This window comes from Galeopterus variegatus, unplaced genomic scaffold (genome assembly GCF_000696425.1).
Source record: "Galeopterus variegatus unplaced genomic scaffold, G_variegatus-3.0.2 Scaffold290, whole genome shotgun sequence".
Taxonomy (NCBI): domain Eukaryota; kingdom Metazoa; phylum Chordata; class Mammalia; order Dermoptera; family Cynocephalidae; genus Galeopterus; species Galeopterus variegatus.
Window position 1 is genome coordinate 195,880 of NW_007726401.1, and position 19,522 is coordinate 215,401.

The window sequence follows — 19,522 nt, forward strand, 5'->3', positions numbered from 1 at the left end:
CTCCAAATTAAAACAAACAAAAACTAAACAACAACAACAACAAAACCCTCTATAAATTCAACTAGATGCTTTGAAATCCCTCAAGCCTCCCACCCCCCATACAGTTCCGGCTTGGGCTTTCAAGAATGAAATGGTTCATACTTTTTACATTGTACATATGGTATTCATATTTTGCTCTGAATTATATGCACTTAAGATCATGTAGCTTGGAATCAAGCAGCTGATAGCATTTTATGGACACACATGCCAGATGTGGGTGGACATATCTTGGGGTAAGTGCCCTGAATCCTGGACCCATGAATTAAGAATTGGCTTGTGAGGAATGGGAGGTCTAAATTTTGGGGTCAGCTCTGCCAATTACTGAGCATACCACCTTCATCCATTCTGTGCCCATCCTTCATCTTTCTAATACTCCCACTCCCAGCAGAAAATAGTAATAACATTTGCTTCTCATTGGAGTAACTCTGAATGGAAGTGAAAACTTCAAAAGCAATTGAGAATAAAGACATGACATGCATTCAAATTGCTATTGCACTGGTAAACTTGCTGATTTCCCACCTTCTGTCTTTGGTCTGAACTGAATTTCATCTAGTGGGGAGTAACTCTCCCAACAGCTGGTAGAATTGTATTTGTAGTGTCTTTCCAAGTGGTTCTCCAAGCTGCTGAGTCAGCTGCCCAGAACTGAGGTGTGGTGATAACAATTGAAGGCTTTGGAGGAAATCTAGGGTCCAGTGTTGCTGGCTTTTCCAGAGGCTTTTGTCCACATCCTTAGAGTTAAGGTTGAGAGATAAAATGAAGGCCATTCAGTTAAATTTGAATTTCAGATAAACAACAAATATGAGGGTGCTTCAAAAAGTTCATGGAAAAAGAGAATTAAAAAATAGTTTACATCTTTCCATGAACTTTTTGAAGTGCCCTTGTACTTTTCAGTATAAACATGTCCCATGCAATATTTGGGGCATATGTATACTAAAATGTTATTCATTTATTTGAAATTCAAATTTAACTGGGCATGCTGTTTGCTTTTATTTTTTCCCCTAAATCTGGCAATCCAGTTTAGAGGGGAGGAGATGCACAGGTTGGGTTGATGCTTGACATTGCTAAAACGTCACAGCAATAAGAAACTGCCACCTCCTCGGTGAAATACCTCCCTTCTCCAAGTTTGCCAATGCAGGAAGACTCAGGGCTGGAACCAGAGATTCCATTGGTGTACTAGCCTCTGGGGTGGGGTGGAGTGAAGAAAAAAACCTTCTGTTTGTGTCTCTGGGTCTTGCTTCATATGGCCTCCTCTAAAGTCTTTTCATCAATTACATAACAGATGTCATGTTGAAAAGAACTGTTGAAAAGCCTCCTCTTCTACAGAATATCCTCAAAGGGAACACTTTTTCCATGTTATCCCCAGCCTTGCCTCCAACTGTGCTTCTGAATAATCTTCCAGTGTGTCTGGCGTCTGAATTCAGAGACTCAATTCCAGTGTGTCCTGAGGTTCCCCTTCCCTTGGGCTCTCAAGCACTTTACCATGGTCTCACCTACATGGGCCTAGGGAGGGGGCTTTGTGCCACCTATGAGATTCTGGCTTAAGAGTTGATATAAAATCCTTCTCATGATTCCTAGGAGCCTTGCTGAGGTCAAGCTGTCTCTTTAGAACAAGATTTTACTACATACTCAGGAAAGACAAAAGGGAAACAATACAGAGTAAGCCAGAACCCAGAGATATGATCTGGGATCAGTGTTTCCCATCCAAGCTTCCCTAAGGATAGAATTCCCTGGGGTGCTTGGTTGAAGGTGTCCATAGATTTCCATGCCTCTCTTCTGGAAATTCAAATTCAGAAAGTCTGGGTTGGAGCCTGGGAATTTGCTTTTTCAAGTATTCCAGGAGATTCTGATTTGCAGCACAGTTGAGAATCTCTAAAGTAGGTGTGTTATGGGTCATTCTCATGGTCTTGAAGTCCCTTCCCATCCCAGCTGCCTCCCTGTTAATCCCACCACCTGGGAGACTAGGTCAGGTCTTTGACCTTCCATATTCCCAAGGCCATTTATTCCCAAACCCCAGTGATTTTAAGAAATGCCATTTCCAGAGATTCTGATTCAGCAAGTCTATGGTGGGGCTCCAAAATCTGCATTTTTAAACTCAAAGGAATTCTAATGCTATTGTTCTCTGAGCCATACTTTGAAGAAACTGGTCTTGACAAAGGAGAGAAAGAGACTCAGAGTGATGACCGAGTCCTTTCTGCTTTCCTGCCTCCACATCAATTGGTACTTCTTCCGAATGACTGATAGATACCAGGAATAACCAGGCCTTCCTGGGGAGATCATGTTTTCTCTGCACAGTCTTGACAAAGGAGAGAAAGAGACTCAGAGTGATGACCGAGTCCTTTCTGCTTTCCTGCCTCCACATCAATTGGTACTTCTTCTGAATGACTGATAGATACCAGGAATAACCAGGCCTTCCTGGGGAGATCATGTTTTCTCTGCACTGACCCAGCAGGTTCACTTTGCTGGGGAAAATCAGACGTGAACATAAGGCAGTCACCTGTATTCCTGTAAGAGGTACTCACACACAGGACAGAGCACACATGTCATTCCTCTCTTTTTATGTGGGATGCCCAGCTCCTTGGTTTGGACAGTGGAGTAGATTTATGCTATTTAACCATGTCTGATAACCTTTGACAATATGGGGAAGGACTCTAAAGATTGATTCAGAAAACAAATATAAGCTCCTAATTCATCTAGGGTGGGACTCAAGAGACAGTGAGAAAGATAGGCAGCCTCCCAGGTTGAACTCCTGCTCCCCTTCAGCTCTTCCCCCTTATCCCTCATTCAGTCTCCTGTCTGGCAGGGAGCCGGGAATGGTTATTGGTAAGCCACATTAGTATAGCTGAGCCAGTGCTCCTAACTTGATGTTGTGCACAGACCCTTATTGGTAGACAAGGACCACTCAAGACAAGATTATTGATGCTCAAATTACACAGTTTATTGATCACATATATCACACATAACACACTTTCACCTTAAATTACTCTATGTCTTAGCCTATTCTAACTTAAACTAGATGATCCCTTAAGGGCACACTGCACACACCTCCTGTTTTTTATCTTGTTAGGAACAGGTCAGGGATCTTATGTCTCTGGCGCGAGGTCCTTTCCTGATTCACGTCCACCAGGAACTGGATACATCCGATGGGGTGTAATTGATGATCCTTGAGAACGTGGCTGAGAGCAGCATATACCTGGGTTGCTTCTCAGTGCAGCAGAGGCAGTGCTCGAGGTCCCTTACCCTCATAAGCTAAAGGTCCTGTGGGTTTCAACAAGTCTGGCTTCCGCCTCTGTGTGTGTGAGAGTAACCCATACCAAGAAGTGTCATTTTCAATCTGTTTCCATCCACTGTGAAATAGAGGTCCCTACAGCCTCATAACGTACGCTATCTGCTTCTGTAGAATTGCTTGCTTAACCTAAGTAACTCTCATATAGCCTCGTCTGACCTGCAGACTACCCCGACTTCTGCATGAGAAACCATTGACCTTTTCATAGAAACAAAAAACAATTGCATAGAAACAGGAGCCATACACAGTGAATTATTACATGGGAACAGGAACCATACACAATGAAAACTTGTATGCTTGACTGCCCAAATGGCTCATTCTCAGCCTCTGTGACCTAGCTCCCTAGCTTGCTTTGTGCACCTGGACAAACTTGTGTGCCAACGGGATGTAATTTCTGTCTTAAAAACCCCACAAGACCAAAGCCTGATGCCGCTCTTCCTTGGTTGCACCTTGGGAGATGGATGCTGGCCAGCTGGAGTGAATAAACTGCCCTTTTCTGCACGAGTGGTGTGTAAGTGCATTTCTTGTGAGAGGGTGCCTCACAACAACTGGACCAAGGGTCCGAGCAGCTGGCGCAACCTGCCACAGCTGACAGATGCAGCAACTTGGGGCTTTTGCCTCTGTTTCTTTATACTTTGTTTGAGGTTTGGCTGGGCTGATTGTCTCCTAGTCATGGTCCCGCAGATGCTCTCTCCAGGACCAGATGGTGATATCTCAAAAGCGTGGAAACTGGCAGGGTGTGTCGTTATCTCATCACGTGAGTGGTGTCCTGCTTTGCCTGCCAGGTCCTTTATGTCATCAGTGATGTAAGTCCCTTGACCAAAGTTCCTCCATGTTCTCTAGCTAACTAAATATATTTCTGCTATAAAACAAACACAAACCAGTAAAAATATCACACAATTCGTACTCCCAACACTTGAACCCTATCAGAATCACCTGGAGGGCTTGTTCAAATAGTCTACAGGGGCCCCACTCCTCAAGTCTCTGCTGCAGTAGGTCTGAGGTGGAGTCAGGAATGTGCATTTCTAACAAGCTCCCAGGTGGTGCTGATAGACCACAGACCGCACTTTGTTTCACTAAACCATCGAACCCCAGAAAAACTGCTCAGCTCCAGTGGTGTGGGTCAGCCTGCTCAGGACTTTGTTCCTTGGCCTTTTTCAGGGTCACAAAAGGGATAATTTTCCTCTGTTTTCTGTGGCTTCTGCCCTCCTTGTTCATCCCAACAGGGACCCCACGCTGAGAGTGCTGTTCCACCTGAAGCTGAGCCTGACCTGGAACATTCTTAGCCCTTACAGTGTCGGGGTAGGACAAGAGGCTGAGAGAGGAACTGGAGGAGGGGAGGAGGCTGTTTTCTTCCTTCTCTCCTCCCAACTCCACCTCATTCCTGTTTTCAGTAATGTGTCTCCTTATGGGCCTGTTTTCTGTGGCTTCTGCCCTCCTTGTTCATCCCAACAGGGACCCCACGCTGAGAGTAGCTGTTCCACCTGAAGCTGAGCCTGAACTGGAACATTCTTAGCCCTTACAGTGTCGGGGTAGGACAAGAGGCTGAGAGAGGAACTGGAGGAGGGGAGGAGGCTGTTTTCTTCCTTCTCTCCTCCCAACTCCACCTCATTCCTGTTTTCAGTAATGTGTCTCCTTATGGGCCCTCGTGACTCAGGAAAGACATTTTTAAGGGGCTGGGTGTGTGGTATGAAGGTTAGTGGGTATGATTGCTGAGTAAGATGTTGTTACTGAGAACCTCAGAGTCATCATGACCATCAGCTGGCAGTTGTAGTGAAGTTTGGTGACGTGTCTGGGTTTTTTTTTTTTTTTTTGCCCACTTGTGGTCCTGTGCCACTTAGGCTGCACTGAACCCAACCTTGTTGCATACCTGGGGTGACCTGCTGGGAGAGGTCGTGAAATTGTTCAGTGAACTGAGTTGGGGAAATCTTTCTTTTGAGAATCAGCTCTGTAGAGATGTAAAGTGGAGTGATTAAGATCAAGGACTCTTGGAACCACAGGGTCTGGGTTCAAATCTTGCCACACCACTTTATACCTGTGTGATTGTGATTGTGGGACTGGTAAAAGAAATTTATTTATTTATTTAATTTTTATTTAGTTTTATTATTTTTATGCTCTTCTATTCCAATCAGAAAGGTAAAGCAAATTCTTTCCAATTTCGCATGAGAATTTGACCTTTACCTAACTTTGTATCTCGTTCTTCTGGGAACCTGATAAAGGGAGTATGTGAACTACATTTAGGGAATATTGCTTATGATAAAAATGACCTCCTGTGAGGAAAAAAAATGGACAGGAACATCTATTTATATCTGGTAGGAGGCCATTTTTTGTGTTTCCCTGTGTACAATGACTCTTTTCACTGCCCTGTCCTTCATGGGGACCCTAGAAGCTATGCCTATGGAGTTGTTATAAGCAATAGTGGTTACTGTGAAGTGTCAAACCAGGGTGGTCGCCATACTCACCTTTCCTTGTACCTAAGCCATCACCTTGGGGGCCAAAGAGAGTAGCTCTGGATGGCTCCATGGACTGGGGTTCTATGGACTCATTCCATTGAAGAGGAACTTCCCTACCTGCAAGCTATGTGTCCAGTCTTATACTTTTCTATGTGAAGCTAATATCAAGTGTGCTGCTGGTAGTCTTGTGAGCCTCAATGTTTAGTTAAAGCTAAAAAGACTGTGGGTGAGAATTATGGAGTAACTGTATTTGTTTTTTTTTTTTTAACTCCGTGTGAACTTTTCTCATCTATAAATGGAGATGATAATATCACCTACCTTACCTTCTAGAGTTTTGTTATAAAGATTATAAGGTGCTTAGAAGTGTGTTTAGTGCATAAGTATGTGCTGCTATCAACATTATCTTTGTCATCATCATCATCATCATCATCATCACCACCACAACCATTATTGAAGGGAGGCCAAGAGGCCCTTTCTTCAGTCTCATTATAGCTACTAATTCTCTGTATGGCTTTGGAAAAATGATCTCATTCTCTAAGGATATAAGTTCTTACAGTATATTCTAGGTGCATTATTTGTTTGATGAATGAATAGATGAAATAGGAGAGTCAACTAAATGTTCTTTAAAGTTTCTTTTAGTTCTACATAATAGATTTTGTGTGATGTTGAATCAGAGAAGAAAGTTGGAGAAGAAATGGAGAAAGAGGAGAGAAACTACCTGTGGAGGGAGTGGTGTCAGGGGATCAGATGTCTGAAGCAGTCTAGAAAGGGGACAGGGTTATCAGGAGAAGGTGGAGGGCGTCCAATAGTCCTACTGACCCCATAGGTCTAGCCAAAGCTTAAGAGAGGCATGTAGATGATTCTGACCTGGGAGTAATACTTTACAGAGCCTATTTTTCCAAGGCAGATGATAAGGATCAGAGGACAATAGTGTGTGGCTAAGAAAAGGTTAAAATGGTTACTTTTGTTTGTTATGAACTATTTATTTGAGGAAAACTGCAGAGCAGCCTCATACCTCCCTGGATTTTTCTTCTCTGAGGACACCACTCGGAGAGGCAGTGGGGATGAGGATTTCTAACCTCCCCAGCTGCTGTAGGAGAGAAGTTAGCAATGGCCCCAGGAGAAGGCTGACCCTAACGTTGTGTTTTTCCCTCCCTCCTTCAGGTCTGAATGCTGGTGTTTTTTATGCCTTGTCTACTCTGCTGAATCGCATGGTGATCTTGCACTACCCGGTAAGGGAGTTTCCTGGGTATGCTGGGCCTGGAGATAATACGGTTTCTAAGTCTGTCTTGGCCCCAGTTCTAGGCAGCATGGCATGATGGTATGCTTATGGGATTTGGAGGGAGATGGCCCTGGTTCTCCACCCCAGTACTAAACTGTGTAATGGTGACTGTGTAAGAAGCTAGTTAGTGTCTCTTGAGTTCTCATTCTCTTTTCTATAAAAAAACATAATACTTCTTGCAAGATTATTTTTAGGATTGGAGAGTAAATAATACCATATGTGCATGTGTGTATATATATATATATATATATATAGATTCATAGCATATTTATTATATATGAGGGTACTTCAAGAAGTTTGTGGAAAGATAAAATTAAAATAGAGTTTTAAAATAACACAAATCGTGGAAAGATAAAATTAAAATAGAATTTTAAAATAACACAAATCTTTCCATAAACTTTTTGAAGTACTCCTGTATGTGCAAAGTACATAAGCATGGTGCCTGGCAATGCAGTTGGTAAATATAAATATTTAGTTTGTAAAATATGGGCAAGGTTTAATTCTGAACTCTTATTTGCTCAACTGAAAGCATTTTTAAGATGTTTCTTTTTTTTTAAATTGCTTTTTTATTTTATTAATATTATTTTTTACATTTTAGGATTATGTTGTGGAGCAGTTGAGAGGAGGGGAGAGGGGAAAGGGGAAGATAATGTGATGGAAGAAGGAGGAAGGAGGAGGGGCGGGATTGAGGCCTGTAGCAGCCCCCTCATTCCCACAGGGGAGACCAGGGGGCTTACAGCAGTGGCTTGGTCATTGCTGGGGTGGGTGCAGATGTCAGGGGGATGTGGCAAATGCCCTCGTCCCCCACTACCCCAGCTCCAGAACCTGGGGCCCTTCTTGCTGTGGCTTGGTGGTCATTGCTGGGCTGGTTGCACATGTCGGAGGGCATGGCCGAGGCCCTTGGCATCCCCTGCCCTGGCTTGGGAGAGTCCGTGGAGCTTCCTGCAGTGGCTTGGTAGTCATAGCTGGGCTGGCTGTGCGTGTTGGGAAGCGTGTCCGAGGCCCTCAGTCCCCCACCGCCCTGGCTCGGGAGAGCCTGAGGTGCTTACTGCAGTGGCTTGGTGGTCGCCACTGGGTCACTTAGGGGTGTTGGGGGGTGTGGCCAAAGCCCTTGGCCCCCCACCACTCTAGCTCGGGAGGGCCTGGGGTGCGTCCTGCAGTGGTTCAGTGGTCATCACTAGGGTGGTTGCGTGTGTTGGGGGTGTGTGGCCAAGGCCTTCATCCCCCACCTCAGGACTGGTTGTGGATGTCAAGGGGCATTGCTGAGGCCCCTTGCCCTCCCACCCTTCTGGCTTGGTAGCCCAGGTGTCTTCCAGGCCTTCTAGGTATTATAGGTGTTCTTTGGTGAAATGAGACCTTTACTAGTTAATACCAAACTTTGTCTCTGGTTGTGGGTACTTTGTTTTTTCTTTCAGTTCTCTATTGGATTACTTGCTGTTCCCCCCACTTAAACTCTGTGCTGGAACTAATTTTTAGTCCTTTGCTTACTTCTAAAATGGGGGAACTTCCTGTGGGGACCAGTACTTGAGTTCTGTGGTTTAGCTAAATTGCTGCTTTGCTGCTAATTCCCTGGGAAGGATTTTTGTGCTGCTCAGGTTTTAATGGTTGACTGTATAGTTATTTCCAGGTCTAGTGAAATCTTGTGGACCTGGGTTGTGTAGACACTCTGGTTTGGGCCAGTGTCTTTTCATCAAACTGCACCCCATGCAATTCTATATTCCTGACCAGTCTCCTCTGAGTGGTCCTATGCTGATTGGGGTGCAAATCAGGTGCCCTTGCTATGCCCCACTCTTCTCCCAGTGGGCCTGTCTCCCCCACCTCCCATGCTGCAAACACTTCCCATGGGTTGGGCCATGTGCCAGTCCCTTGCGATGACTCGCTGGCCTCTGAGTGGCTCCTTTTCGTCATTTGTTGTGGCTCCTCGCTCCTATGTGGGTCCACGGGAACTCTGTTAGTGGTCTTGCTGGCCTGGGGGCCACCAAGGCCCTCTTTTCCCTTGCTGCCTCCAAGCAACTTCATCTGAAGGGCACAGATCCTGCTTTTGCCAGCTCCTGCTCCATGGGCTCAGCAGCTTCAGCCTGGAAATGGCTGGATTCAAAATGGTCAGAGTGGTTCTTTCTTTCTCTCATCGTGGCTTCTCCCACCTTCATGCACTCCATAGGTCTCTCCTCCTCTTCCCCCGAGCTCTAGCAGCCCCACCTTGGATGTCGTTGCTTTCTTATAGTTGTAAATTGGTTGATTTGTGGGAGAGAGTGATGCTGGGGACTGTCTATTCTGCCATCTTGACTGGCAGTTTCTAAAATATTTCTAGAACCAGTAGAGGCTGGATGCTGAGAATGGGAACCTGAGTGTCCTGTGGTCAGAAAAACCTAGGTCCAACCCCCTCTTGAAAGGGCTAGTATCTCATATGCACAGAGGTGGTAGGCCACTGTGGCTAAGTGTTCCAGTTTTGGAGTTTGACAGGTCTTAGTTCAAATCTTAGCTTTGTACTTAATATGTGCCTTGTGACCTGGGCTAATAGGTTAATCTCATTGTGCTTTAGTTTCTTTGTCTGTAAAATGAAGAAGACTGATTCCTAACCTTACTGGTGAACTGTGAGAATTAAATGAGATAATGATGTAAAATCTTAGGCATCGTGCCTGGCTCCTAGTAATCATTCAAAATTATATGACTATTATCTTTCCATTCCTTCTGGTATTGATAACTCAAAAAACCTAAGAATGGAATATTTGGACATTCATATTTCAATTTCCCCATCTGGGAAATGGGAATAATGTTAAATAAGATAGAAGAGTTGCCATAATGATTACATTTTATTTTTTTATTTTTTAAATTTTTTTAAAAGATGACCAGTAAGGGTATCTTAACCCTTGACTTGGTGTTGTCAGCACCACGCTCTTCCAAGTGAGCAACCGGCCATCCCTACATAAGAATCCAAACCCGTGGCCTTGGTGTTATCAGCACCACACTCTCCCAAGTGAGCTATGGGCCGGCCCTATGATTACATTTTTTTAAAAAAAAATCTGCCTAAAAGTGGTTATAAGGACAGAATTTGGTTCATCCTTGTCACTCCAGCATTTTTAAAAAATCTGCCTAAAAGTGGTTATAAGGACAGAATTTGGTTCATCCTTGTCACTCCAGCATCGTGTCATGCACACTCATCCAAGGTTTTATTGTTGGAAAGAGCAACTATTCTAGGATTCCCTCCCAGGCCATCTTCTTATAGGCCATCTGTCCTGATACTTTCTGAATATTGGCTCTAATGAGCCTGAGTTACTTGCCTTTGCCCCTTCACACCAGGGTGACTGCTCTCTGTCCCATTGCTGGGTTATCTTTGGGGCTGTGATTTCCACAGGGGGAAGAAGTGAATGCTGGAAGAATCGGCCTGACCATCGTCATTGCAGGAATGCTCGGTGCTATGATCTCAGGCATCTGGCTCGATAGGTCCAAAACCTACAAGTAAGTGACACTTCCTCTAAGAATTAGAGACCCATTTTTTGAGGTGACATATTCATTAGCCATGTGGCTCCAAAGCTTTGGGTGTGGCAGCTGGGTGTCTGAGTGGTCAAGCAGGCAGTTCCAATTTATCTTCTCTGGGCCTCAATTTCCTCATTTATAAAATGAAGGACACTATAAAATAAGGGAGCCCTGTGGGGATCTTAGGAAGATTAGAAATAGTGGACATGAAGGCCTAGCACAGTCCTTTTCCCCATTCCCATTCTCAAGTAGCTTTGTGGAAGAGCAGATGAGACAGAAATGAAAATGATTGAGAAGAAAATCTCAGTAGTTGCAAAGTATGTGGAAACCCCAAAGAGTGGAGATGAGGCGATTTTACTACCCTGTTCCCATGGCTCCTTGTGGACCCCATGGGGTTAACCAAAGTGGTCTGTGCTTACTCTGCCTTGCAGTGTATGTGATCTTGCAGTTGTCTATACCTTGTTGGCAAATATCATGATGTGCTTTGAACCTGAAAACCAATGCATTTCTAAGAGCCCGGAGCTGTGTTAAAAGGCTTTAGTATATGCTGGACTAATCTAGGATGCTTATTAAAATATGGAATTCTGGCCGGCCCGGTGGCGCACTGCTACAGTGCGCCGCTTGGGAGCGTGGAGGCACTCCCGCCGAGGTTTCGGATCCCACATACAGACCGGTTCCCACTCACTGGCTGAGCGAGGTGCGGGGCAACACCGAGGGTTGCGATACCGTTGCCGGTCCGGTCCGGTACGGGCGCGACACTGAGGGTTGCGATCCGTTGCCGGACACAAAAAAAGACAAAAAAAAAAAAAATATATGGAATTCTGGGTCCTGTCCCCACCTCCAATTCTACTGAATGGGATGCTAATTCAGTAGAGGAATCTGCATTTGTATGGAATTCTGGGCCCTGTCCCCACCTCCAATTCTACTGAATGGGATGCTAATTCAGTAGAGGAATCTGCATTTGTAAGAAGCAACCTGAGTGCCTCAATTCAGTAGCCAGCCTTAGAGAAAATGCTCTGGAGAACAGAGGCCCAACATCCTCCCCTTCTTGTTATGACTATCCAGTACTCCCCACACATTGGGTGCTCAGTTAACACTGGCTGGTGGGGAAGCTGCCAGGGTTGTTCTGTGCTGGGGAAGGGCGGCATTCCAGGCTGCTTTGTCAAGGCCTCCAAAGTTCCCAGTGTCTGGAGGCGACAGACAGTGGCAGACCTGTTGTCTGCTACACAAACACGCTTCTGTGAGGCTCTGTTCAGGCCAGGTCTCACTCTGGCTGCCTTAGTCTAAAGTCCATTGAGACCATCCGCAGGGATGTGGCTGCCTGGCATACCATGATGGGGAGTCTGTCTTGGCGTGGTTGCTGCTGGTAGAGCTTGGCTGCCGTCTTGTCTCCACCATCTGTTAGTTGCTTGCTTAGGCCAGACACGAGAGCAGTGAGGACTGGCCACCCCCAAACCAGTGAACAGCTGTATCCCTTTTTCCAGGGCTTGCCCTGCGGCAGGAGAAGGGAGGGATTGGAATGTCTGCTGGGCTGGGACGTGGGCAGCCAGATGAATCAGATGAATTAGAAAATATAATGAAAGGACTGGGTAGGACACTTCCTCAACCTTCTTCAGAACCGAGATGTCACCAGTTCCTAAAGTCACTTGATGTCTAAAGCCAGCATGAGACATTCTCCTTGTACCACTACCCAGGCAGAGAAAGGATCTCAGTGGGAAGAGAAAGCTCTGTGGTCCCCTCATTTTGGTGCCAGTTCTCTTCTCTCTATGGCTCCTAGATTTGTACAGTTTGGTTTGGAGGCTGGAAATTGGGTGGTGAGATCTGTTTATGTCAGGCTGGGACTACAAATAGTTTTTCTGAACTGGTCAATGGTTTAAGATGAAGCCATGGTAAAACAAATATGGCAAAAAAAGCTCAGTATCTGAGGCTGGCCAGTTAGCTCAGTTGGTTAGAGTGTGGTGCTGGTAACACCAAGGTCCAGGGTTCAATCCCTGTACTAGCCAGCCTCAAAAAAAACCCAAAATAAAATGAAAAGTTCAGTATCTGGTAAGCTTATGGGATCACTGAGAAAAACTAGTTATCTGTGAAGCTGTTTTCTGCAGGGTGGGAGGAAATGGTCTAGAAAGGAGGAGGAAGCTCCTCTACCCTCAGCAGCTGCTTTGAAGCACCAGGTGGAAGCAGCGTCCTTTGGAGGCTCTGGCCTTGAGCCTTTCCAAAAATGCAGCCACATAGTGTATATTGTTCCTATGTGCAGTAGTAGAAAGAGCACAGGTTTCAAACTTAGCTCTGGGTTCAAATCTCAACTCTGCACTTACTCAATTGGTGACTGGGAATAAGTAACTTAACTGGCCTGAGCCTCAGTTTTCCACATTGGTAAAATCAGGGATAGTCATACATTTCTCGCAGGAGTTTCATAAGTGTTGAGTTGAAATAATAAATGCATGTAAAGTCTTAACAACATTTGACACCAAGTAATTAGGGTATTAGTTTGATATAACCCTAATGTGCCTGCTGGCACCCCCACAGTGTTTCTGGCTTTTGGGGAGTTGTTTGAAGGCTTTAAGCTTTCATCATCTGTGTCTGGTATGCCTGGCAGGAGGGCAGAAGGATGTGCAGAGCCCGTGCCCTGCAGTAGGTAGCACAAGAGAAGAATGCAGGTCTAATTGCAGGAGTCAGCGCCACGGCAGTGTCCTGGGTGGGTGACATGGGAAAGAAAAGAAGTGTGTAGGGGGCACAACAGGGGTGAGCCTCAAATAGAAACTAGGACTTGTAGATCGTACTTCTGAGGGGACTGACAAAGAAATGTTAACAGAGACTCAGTGGAGGTTTCTCACTTTGGCTTTGGAGTTAAGCACTTAGTTCAGGGCTAGAGAATGTCGTCTCTTAGTTCCCACTGTCTGGAGCAAAGTAGTTCAGATACAACAACAGAAGCTGTGCCGGGCCTGTGCAATTACAGAGAAGCATCTAAAAGTTAGATCACTCCCCAGCATTGTCATGGGGTCTTGATACAATGCAAACAAGCAGAATTGGGTGGCTTCTGGGGTAGTCCATAAATGTCACTGCTACCCAACCATGCTGTTAGTCCTGTTGTTTGTGCTCTTTTTTTTTCTGGTGAGGTATGGGGGAAGGAAAGGACTGTGCCCTTCTTGCCTTTGGATAGGACATGACAAGTCAAGGGGCAGCTTCATATTGTTGAGATGGTCCTACAGGAAGAGAATATACACACAGCAAGATGGCTTCATACTTTCCTAGTCTTATTCTTTGTAGCATTAATCATGATGTCATTAAATAATTGTGTGATCATTGGTTCAGTGTCCATCACCTTCATGGACAGAAAGTTCTATGACAGCAGGTGTCCCAGCACACAGCAGAGACTATGACATACAGCAGGGACCCAATAGATACTTGTGGAATGAATGAATGAGTGAATGATGGATCCTGTTAAAGTCAGAAGCGTATGACTCAACTTCTTTGCCTCTACTTATAGGGAGACAACCCTGGCGGTGTATATCATGACTCTGGTGGGCATGGTGGTGTACACATTGACTTTGAACCTGGGACACCTGTGGGTAGTGTTCATCACTGCTGGCACAATGGGGTAAGTTTCACCTCTGATCTGTTTAATTGGAAGAGACCATCTCATGGCTCCTAGAGCTGCCAGTATCCTAGGATGCAATGTTGATGATCCCTTTGCTGCCTTCTCACTGACTCAGGAGACGTGGAAGTAATTCTTGTAGCACTTCAAAAGGCAGCGGGGGTTGTCCATGCTATTGGGATGGAGTGTAGCATGGAGTATGCCCTTCAAGCCATCTGGGGATAGGAAATATTTAGAGCCTTGTTTAGCTTTGCTTGGAACAACATGGAGTCATAGAAAGTACATAGGGCTTGGAATCAGAAACTCTGGGTCCTGGTCTCAGTTCTTCTGCTGACTATCTGTTAGACCATAGGCATGTCACTTAACTGCCCTGAGCCTCTGTTTCCTCATCTGTAAATGAAGGTAATAGTGGCCTGCCTCATAGAGTTGTTGGAAGGATTGCGAAAGATAATAGATGTGAAAGCAGCAAGAAGTGTTGTGCAGATGTGAAAAATTAGAATTGGAATTTTCTAGACCTGTTGCATTAAAAAACATAGGAAATGATAACCCTTTCACAGGGGTCTCCACTCAGCTCCACCTCTGTTATTTTGTTATGTGAGTGTATACATATCAATGTGAGAATGTGTGTATGTGTGTGAGAGAGCGAGAGAGCGAGAGACCTCTAGCTCTCAGTCCTTCCCTCTGGAGGGAGATAAGGTGGACTCTGAGCTCTTCCCTGCTGGTCCCAAAGAGCCATGGAAGGGCTGCTATGTATCCAAGAACTTCCCACTCCCAGCACAGCGCCTTTGTGCCCCTGACACAGAGTCTCCACCTGAGGGTTGAACACACCAGGCATCCTGGCCCCTTCTGTAATTGCTGACCCTGCCTGTCATTGATGGCTGGATGGAGAATCAGCAAGGGACCCCAGAGGCCCACTGAGTATGAGGTCTATGTAGGAACTTCTTCCTGGCCTGCAGGGGTCTCCCTTTCCTTGGTATGACAACGTAGGGATGCTCAGATTGTCCAAGGGCCTGGCACATCTTGATGGGAAGAAAAAAAACAGGAAAGGGAGTTCTAAGAGAGGAGGTGGGCTCCCCGTCCATGTTCTGGAAGTTCTTCATCACTTGTTTCTCTGATCTGGACCTCAGCTTCTTTATGACTGGCTATCTCCCGCTGGGATTCGAGTTTGCTGTGGAACTCACATACCCAGAATCTGAAGGCATGTCATCTGGCCTCCTCAACGTGTCTGCACAGGTAGAGCTCTTATTTTCATTGTTCCCTGCCTGACTAGGCAGGCACTGCATGATGGCACCTCAGTTCTCCCCGTGGGTTAGTTGATTGGGCCCTTGTTTCCAGTCTTCTTTATGCCTTTCCAGGTATTTGGGATCATCTTCACCATCTCCCAGGGCCAGATTATTGAAAACTATGGAACCATGCCTGGGAACATCTTCCTGTGTGTCTTCCTCACCCTTGGAGCAGCTCTCACTGGTGAGTTGGGGCCTGAGGGCAAGATGAGGCACAGGCTGTCCATGGGCAAGGCTGTTGGCAATTGGGACCCCAGTGTCTTGACGTGATTGAACAGATAGGGAGTATACTACAGGAAGATAAATGGGAGGGCTTGTTAGGAAATGTTTAGGAGGGAGTAACATGTTTTGGTAGAATGAACATGGGCTTCGGAGCCAGAAGACCCATGTTTGAATCCCAGACTGACATTGACTTCCATAACCATTGACCTGGGGCAAGTGAACCAACCTCTGGGAGCCTGAGTTTTCTAATCTGTAAAATGAGAGCTGTTGTGATTAGAGCAATGTGCGCCAAGTCCCTGTCAAATATAAGTGATATGTAAGTGTCTTCTGTGGTCAGGGATAGCAGTGACCCCTGGGCTTTATCAAGTTGGCTGATGGTGCCTCAGCTCCCTTGACTATCTGAAGTAGGTATGGGATACCTGCAACTGTTAGAAAAATGAGGGCTTCCTCTCCTGCATGAACCTGACCACTGATCTGCTTGATGACTCTGTGTCTTTGTCATTCTTCCTTCCTGATCTTTCAACCTCAGCATTCATTAGGGCAGATCTCCGGAGGCAGAAAGCAAACAAAGAAACTCCTGAGAATGTGAGTACATGGGAGCTTGGTGTGGCTGAGATCTGGGTCCAGGGCTTTTGATGAAGATGTGGCAACATAGGTGGGGGCGGGGAGAACTCCTAGAGGGACTAGACTGGTGCTGGCTGTGAGACCAGCTCACCTCTCACAAACATGGCATCCCAAGGGTTTCCTCAGTGGGTGTTTCAGCATTGCTTTTTACTACTCTTTCTCAGGTTCTTCTCCAGCTTCCTACCCTTCTCTTGGCTCCCTTGCTCTGGTCCCCAGAGCATGTCAGTGTTGTCACAGCCTGCTGAGCAGTGCCCACCCCTTGGATCTTGAGCCAAGACTCTGGCTCTACTGTCTTCAGCCTGGGGTCAGTGGCTGGGGAGGAGAGGTGGGAGCCTGGCTCAACCACTCTGTCATGGCAGTGGTAGCCATAAGGCAGTGGCTCTCCTGGCATATGACAGCCCCTTAGGCAAGGCCATGGGAATGGAGAACAATAGATTGCCTGTAGGGATCTAAAAGCACAAGTCAGGACATAGGAGCTAATGGTCGTAGAAGAGGAAAGGACCAGAAGTATAATCTAGAACAGAAAAATGTTTCTCATCTGATCAGCTGGGAACCAGTTTAACCAAAATGTTAGGTATCGAATCTGAGTGAGGATGAAAGGAATTTCAAATCTGAAAAGTAGTAAAAGTAGGATTTTTCTTAAAAAAAAAAACAAAAGCAAAACCAAAACTTATTATAGAGGTAATACATGTTCTTTGTAGAAAAACTAAAATACAAAATTAAAGTATCATCCTGCAATTCCATCATCTAGAGATTAGATGCTGTTATTTTTTGCATGTCTATGTCTACATATGTGTGTGCGTGTGTCTGTGTATAGGAGGGTACTTCAAAAAGTTTGTGGAAAAATAGAATTAAAAGATAATATAAATCTTTCCATGAACTTTTTAATTTTGTTTCTGGCAGGTGCGGGGATCTGAATTCTTGACCGTGGTGTTATAACACTGCCCTCTAACCAACTGAGTTAACCGGCCAGCCCACCATGAACTTTCTGAAGTACCCTCAAATATATATATCTTTTTAAAAACAAAAATAGAGTCCTATTGTATCTGTTTTTTTTTTTGCTTATTGCAAACACTTTATCAGGCTATTAGTCTTTTACAATATGCTTTTAATGACTGCATTGTGTTTCAATATATGAATAAGCCATGATTTAACAATTTTCCTGTCTATGGATATTAAGGATGTTTCAATTTATAAACAATATTGTGGTTGACATGTTGAAAGCTGAGTCTTTGTGTATGTTCTTAAGTACAGTATTTCCTTGAGAAATGAATCATTTGTCATGTACATTTTTAAGACTTTGATATGTGTTGCTAAACTGTCCTCGAGAAAGATACCATCAATACCACCAGTTTATTTTGCTATAGCAGTGTATAAGAGTGCCAAAACTGAGTATTTATCATTTTGAAAAATCTTCGCCAATTTTATAAGGCAAAAATGGTTATCTGCTAGAGATTTTTTTTAGTGTTTTAAGGATATGTATTGGCAGATAGATGATAATCTTTAGTTCTTTATTGTTTGTCTCCTGGTATCATGTGCTAGAGTTGGCAGGCAGCTTCAGGTAGTGTGTGGAAGAGGGAACCTAGAACACGAATTTCACTGCATAGATAGAGAAGTCCTTAAAGCAGGAATGAACTTCTCTAGACTTGCCTGAGGACAGTGACATGGCTACCGTGGACATGGGCTTTCACCTGTGCTATGTACAAGGAGACAATAATTGGGTACACTTTGGTGAATATGTATATATTCCACACTATCTCATTCTTCTACAACCTCATGTCTACATACATATATATTTCCACCTCGTTTAATATTCCAGTTGTTCCAATATTTCATGATTCTTGCAGCCAGATCCTTGGGCACATAGACCAGTTGTTAATCAAGGCTGTAGTTGTTGGCTTGGTCTCCTTGAGTATGGGGTATAGGAAATAGCAATGAGTAGGAATAGAAACCTTAAGTTCCAGTAATGGTGCTCAAGTATCTTCTCCCTTGATAACTCACTATGCTTCTCTGGACCTCACTAGCAGCTTGGCATTATCTGAGGTCAGTCATGCTGGGGCTGATACCAGCTGCTGGCTGGCACAGAGCAGCTCTCCTCTGGAACCCTGTCATTACACACCTCATGACGCTCAGTGTAATTCAGAGAACTGCAGACAAATTCATTGTCAGAGCCAGGTAAAGAAAGGGCATGCAGGAGATCTGGCCAGATCTGCTCTTTCTAATAAGTGAGATATATAGTTTAGGTAAAAAGAGAGAACTTCTGGGACAGGGGTGAAGACTGACCTTGATGATGAAAATCTTGTTGGTTTGGGTTTCCGTTTTTCTTCCAGCACATAGACAGCAGCTGTACTTCCTTCCCTACTAAGCTGTGTTTCTGATTGTGATTTCAAGTGATGACTTTGGAGGAGGCGCGCGCGTGTGTGTGTGTGTGTGTGTGTGTCAGAGAAAGGAGAAAGACAAAGGCCGACCTGGTGCCAGCAGGTTAGCAAGATTGAGAATGGAAGACTGGATTTCTGCAGTGGTTGCCATTGCCGTGGACTGGCCCTGAGACATTCTGTGGGGAAGAAAGTGCCATTTGTCCAATTGACACTGGACTCTAGCTTTGCCCTGCATATGCTCTTTCAGCCTTAAGTGGTGTTGGCTAGGCAGTGTTGAGCCTGTGCCCAAGTCCTTCTTGCTAATTAAAAGAACCCTGGAAATAACAGGCAAAACACTTCTTCAAACAGTAGAGAAATGCCTAAGTTGGCGGTATGTACCTAGGGGCCCCACAGGATAATTTCCATGCCATATTTAATTACAAACCCACCTAACAAGAGCAACCCAGCAGTCTCTTCCCTGTAAACCAATCCTGTGCCATCCCTCCCTTAGAAAGTCAAGGCTAAACTGCCTCAGAGTCTTTTTTTCTATGCATGAAGTATATATATGTATTTTTAGCCATTGAGTTTATATGCAGTTATGCATGTTGCCTTAAAAAAATTCTCTTTGTGGCACCCATTCCATGTACATTATAATATTTCTCATCCTGGGGGCTGCCTCCAAGTGAGGTTAGCTGGAAATTCTGAGGGAGTTGCAGATCTGGCTCCTTGGACAGCTATTTGATGGTTAGCTGAGGTGGGTTTCTGGATATCAGAATAGGGAGGGAAAGTGGGCCTTGCTTCTGTTTCAATCCTGAGAGTGGGCCTGGAACAGTGGCATTCAGAGTGGGATGGTTTGTGGTGGCCATGGCATCATAGAAAACTGGTCTTTTTTTTCCTTTGTTGCTTC

At 45.0% G+C, this 19,522-nt stretch overlaps 1 protein-coding gene and 1 non-coding gene across 2 annotated transcripts in view; both read left to right on the forward strand.

The window, feature by feature from the left end:
• Positions 1-19,522, forward strand: part of FLVCR2 (feline leukemia virus subgroup C cellular receptor family, member 2) — a 59,657-nt gene that overhangs the window by 39,279 nt on the left and 856 nt on the right. The window contains exons 4-9 of the mRNA XM_008567067.1: positions 6,940-7,007; positions 10,413-10,516; positions 14,022-14,132; positions 15,257-15,362; positions 15,485-15,596; positions 16,164-16,219. Coding sequence (XP_008565289.1) covers positions 6,940-7,007; positions 10,413-10,516; positions 14,022-14,132; positions 15,257-15,362; positions 15,485-15,596; positions 16,164-16,219 — 557 coding nt within the window. The remainder of the gene's footprint in view (positions 1-6,939; positions 7,008-10,412; positions 10,517-14,021; positions 14,133-15,256; positions 15,363-15,484; positions 15,597-16,163; positions 16,220-19,522) is intronic.
• Positions 12,464-12,537, forward strand: TRNAT-GGU. The gene has a single exon. It is a non-coding gene; the product is annotated as a tRNA-Thr (tRNA).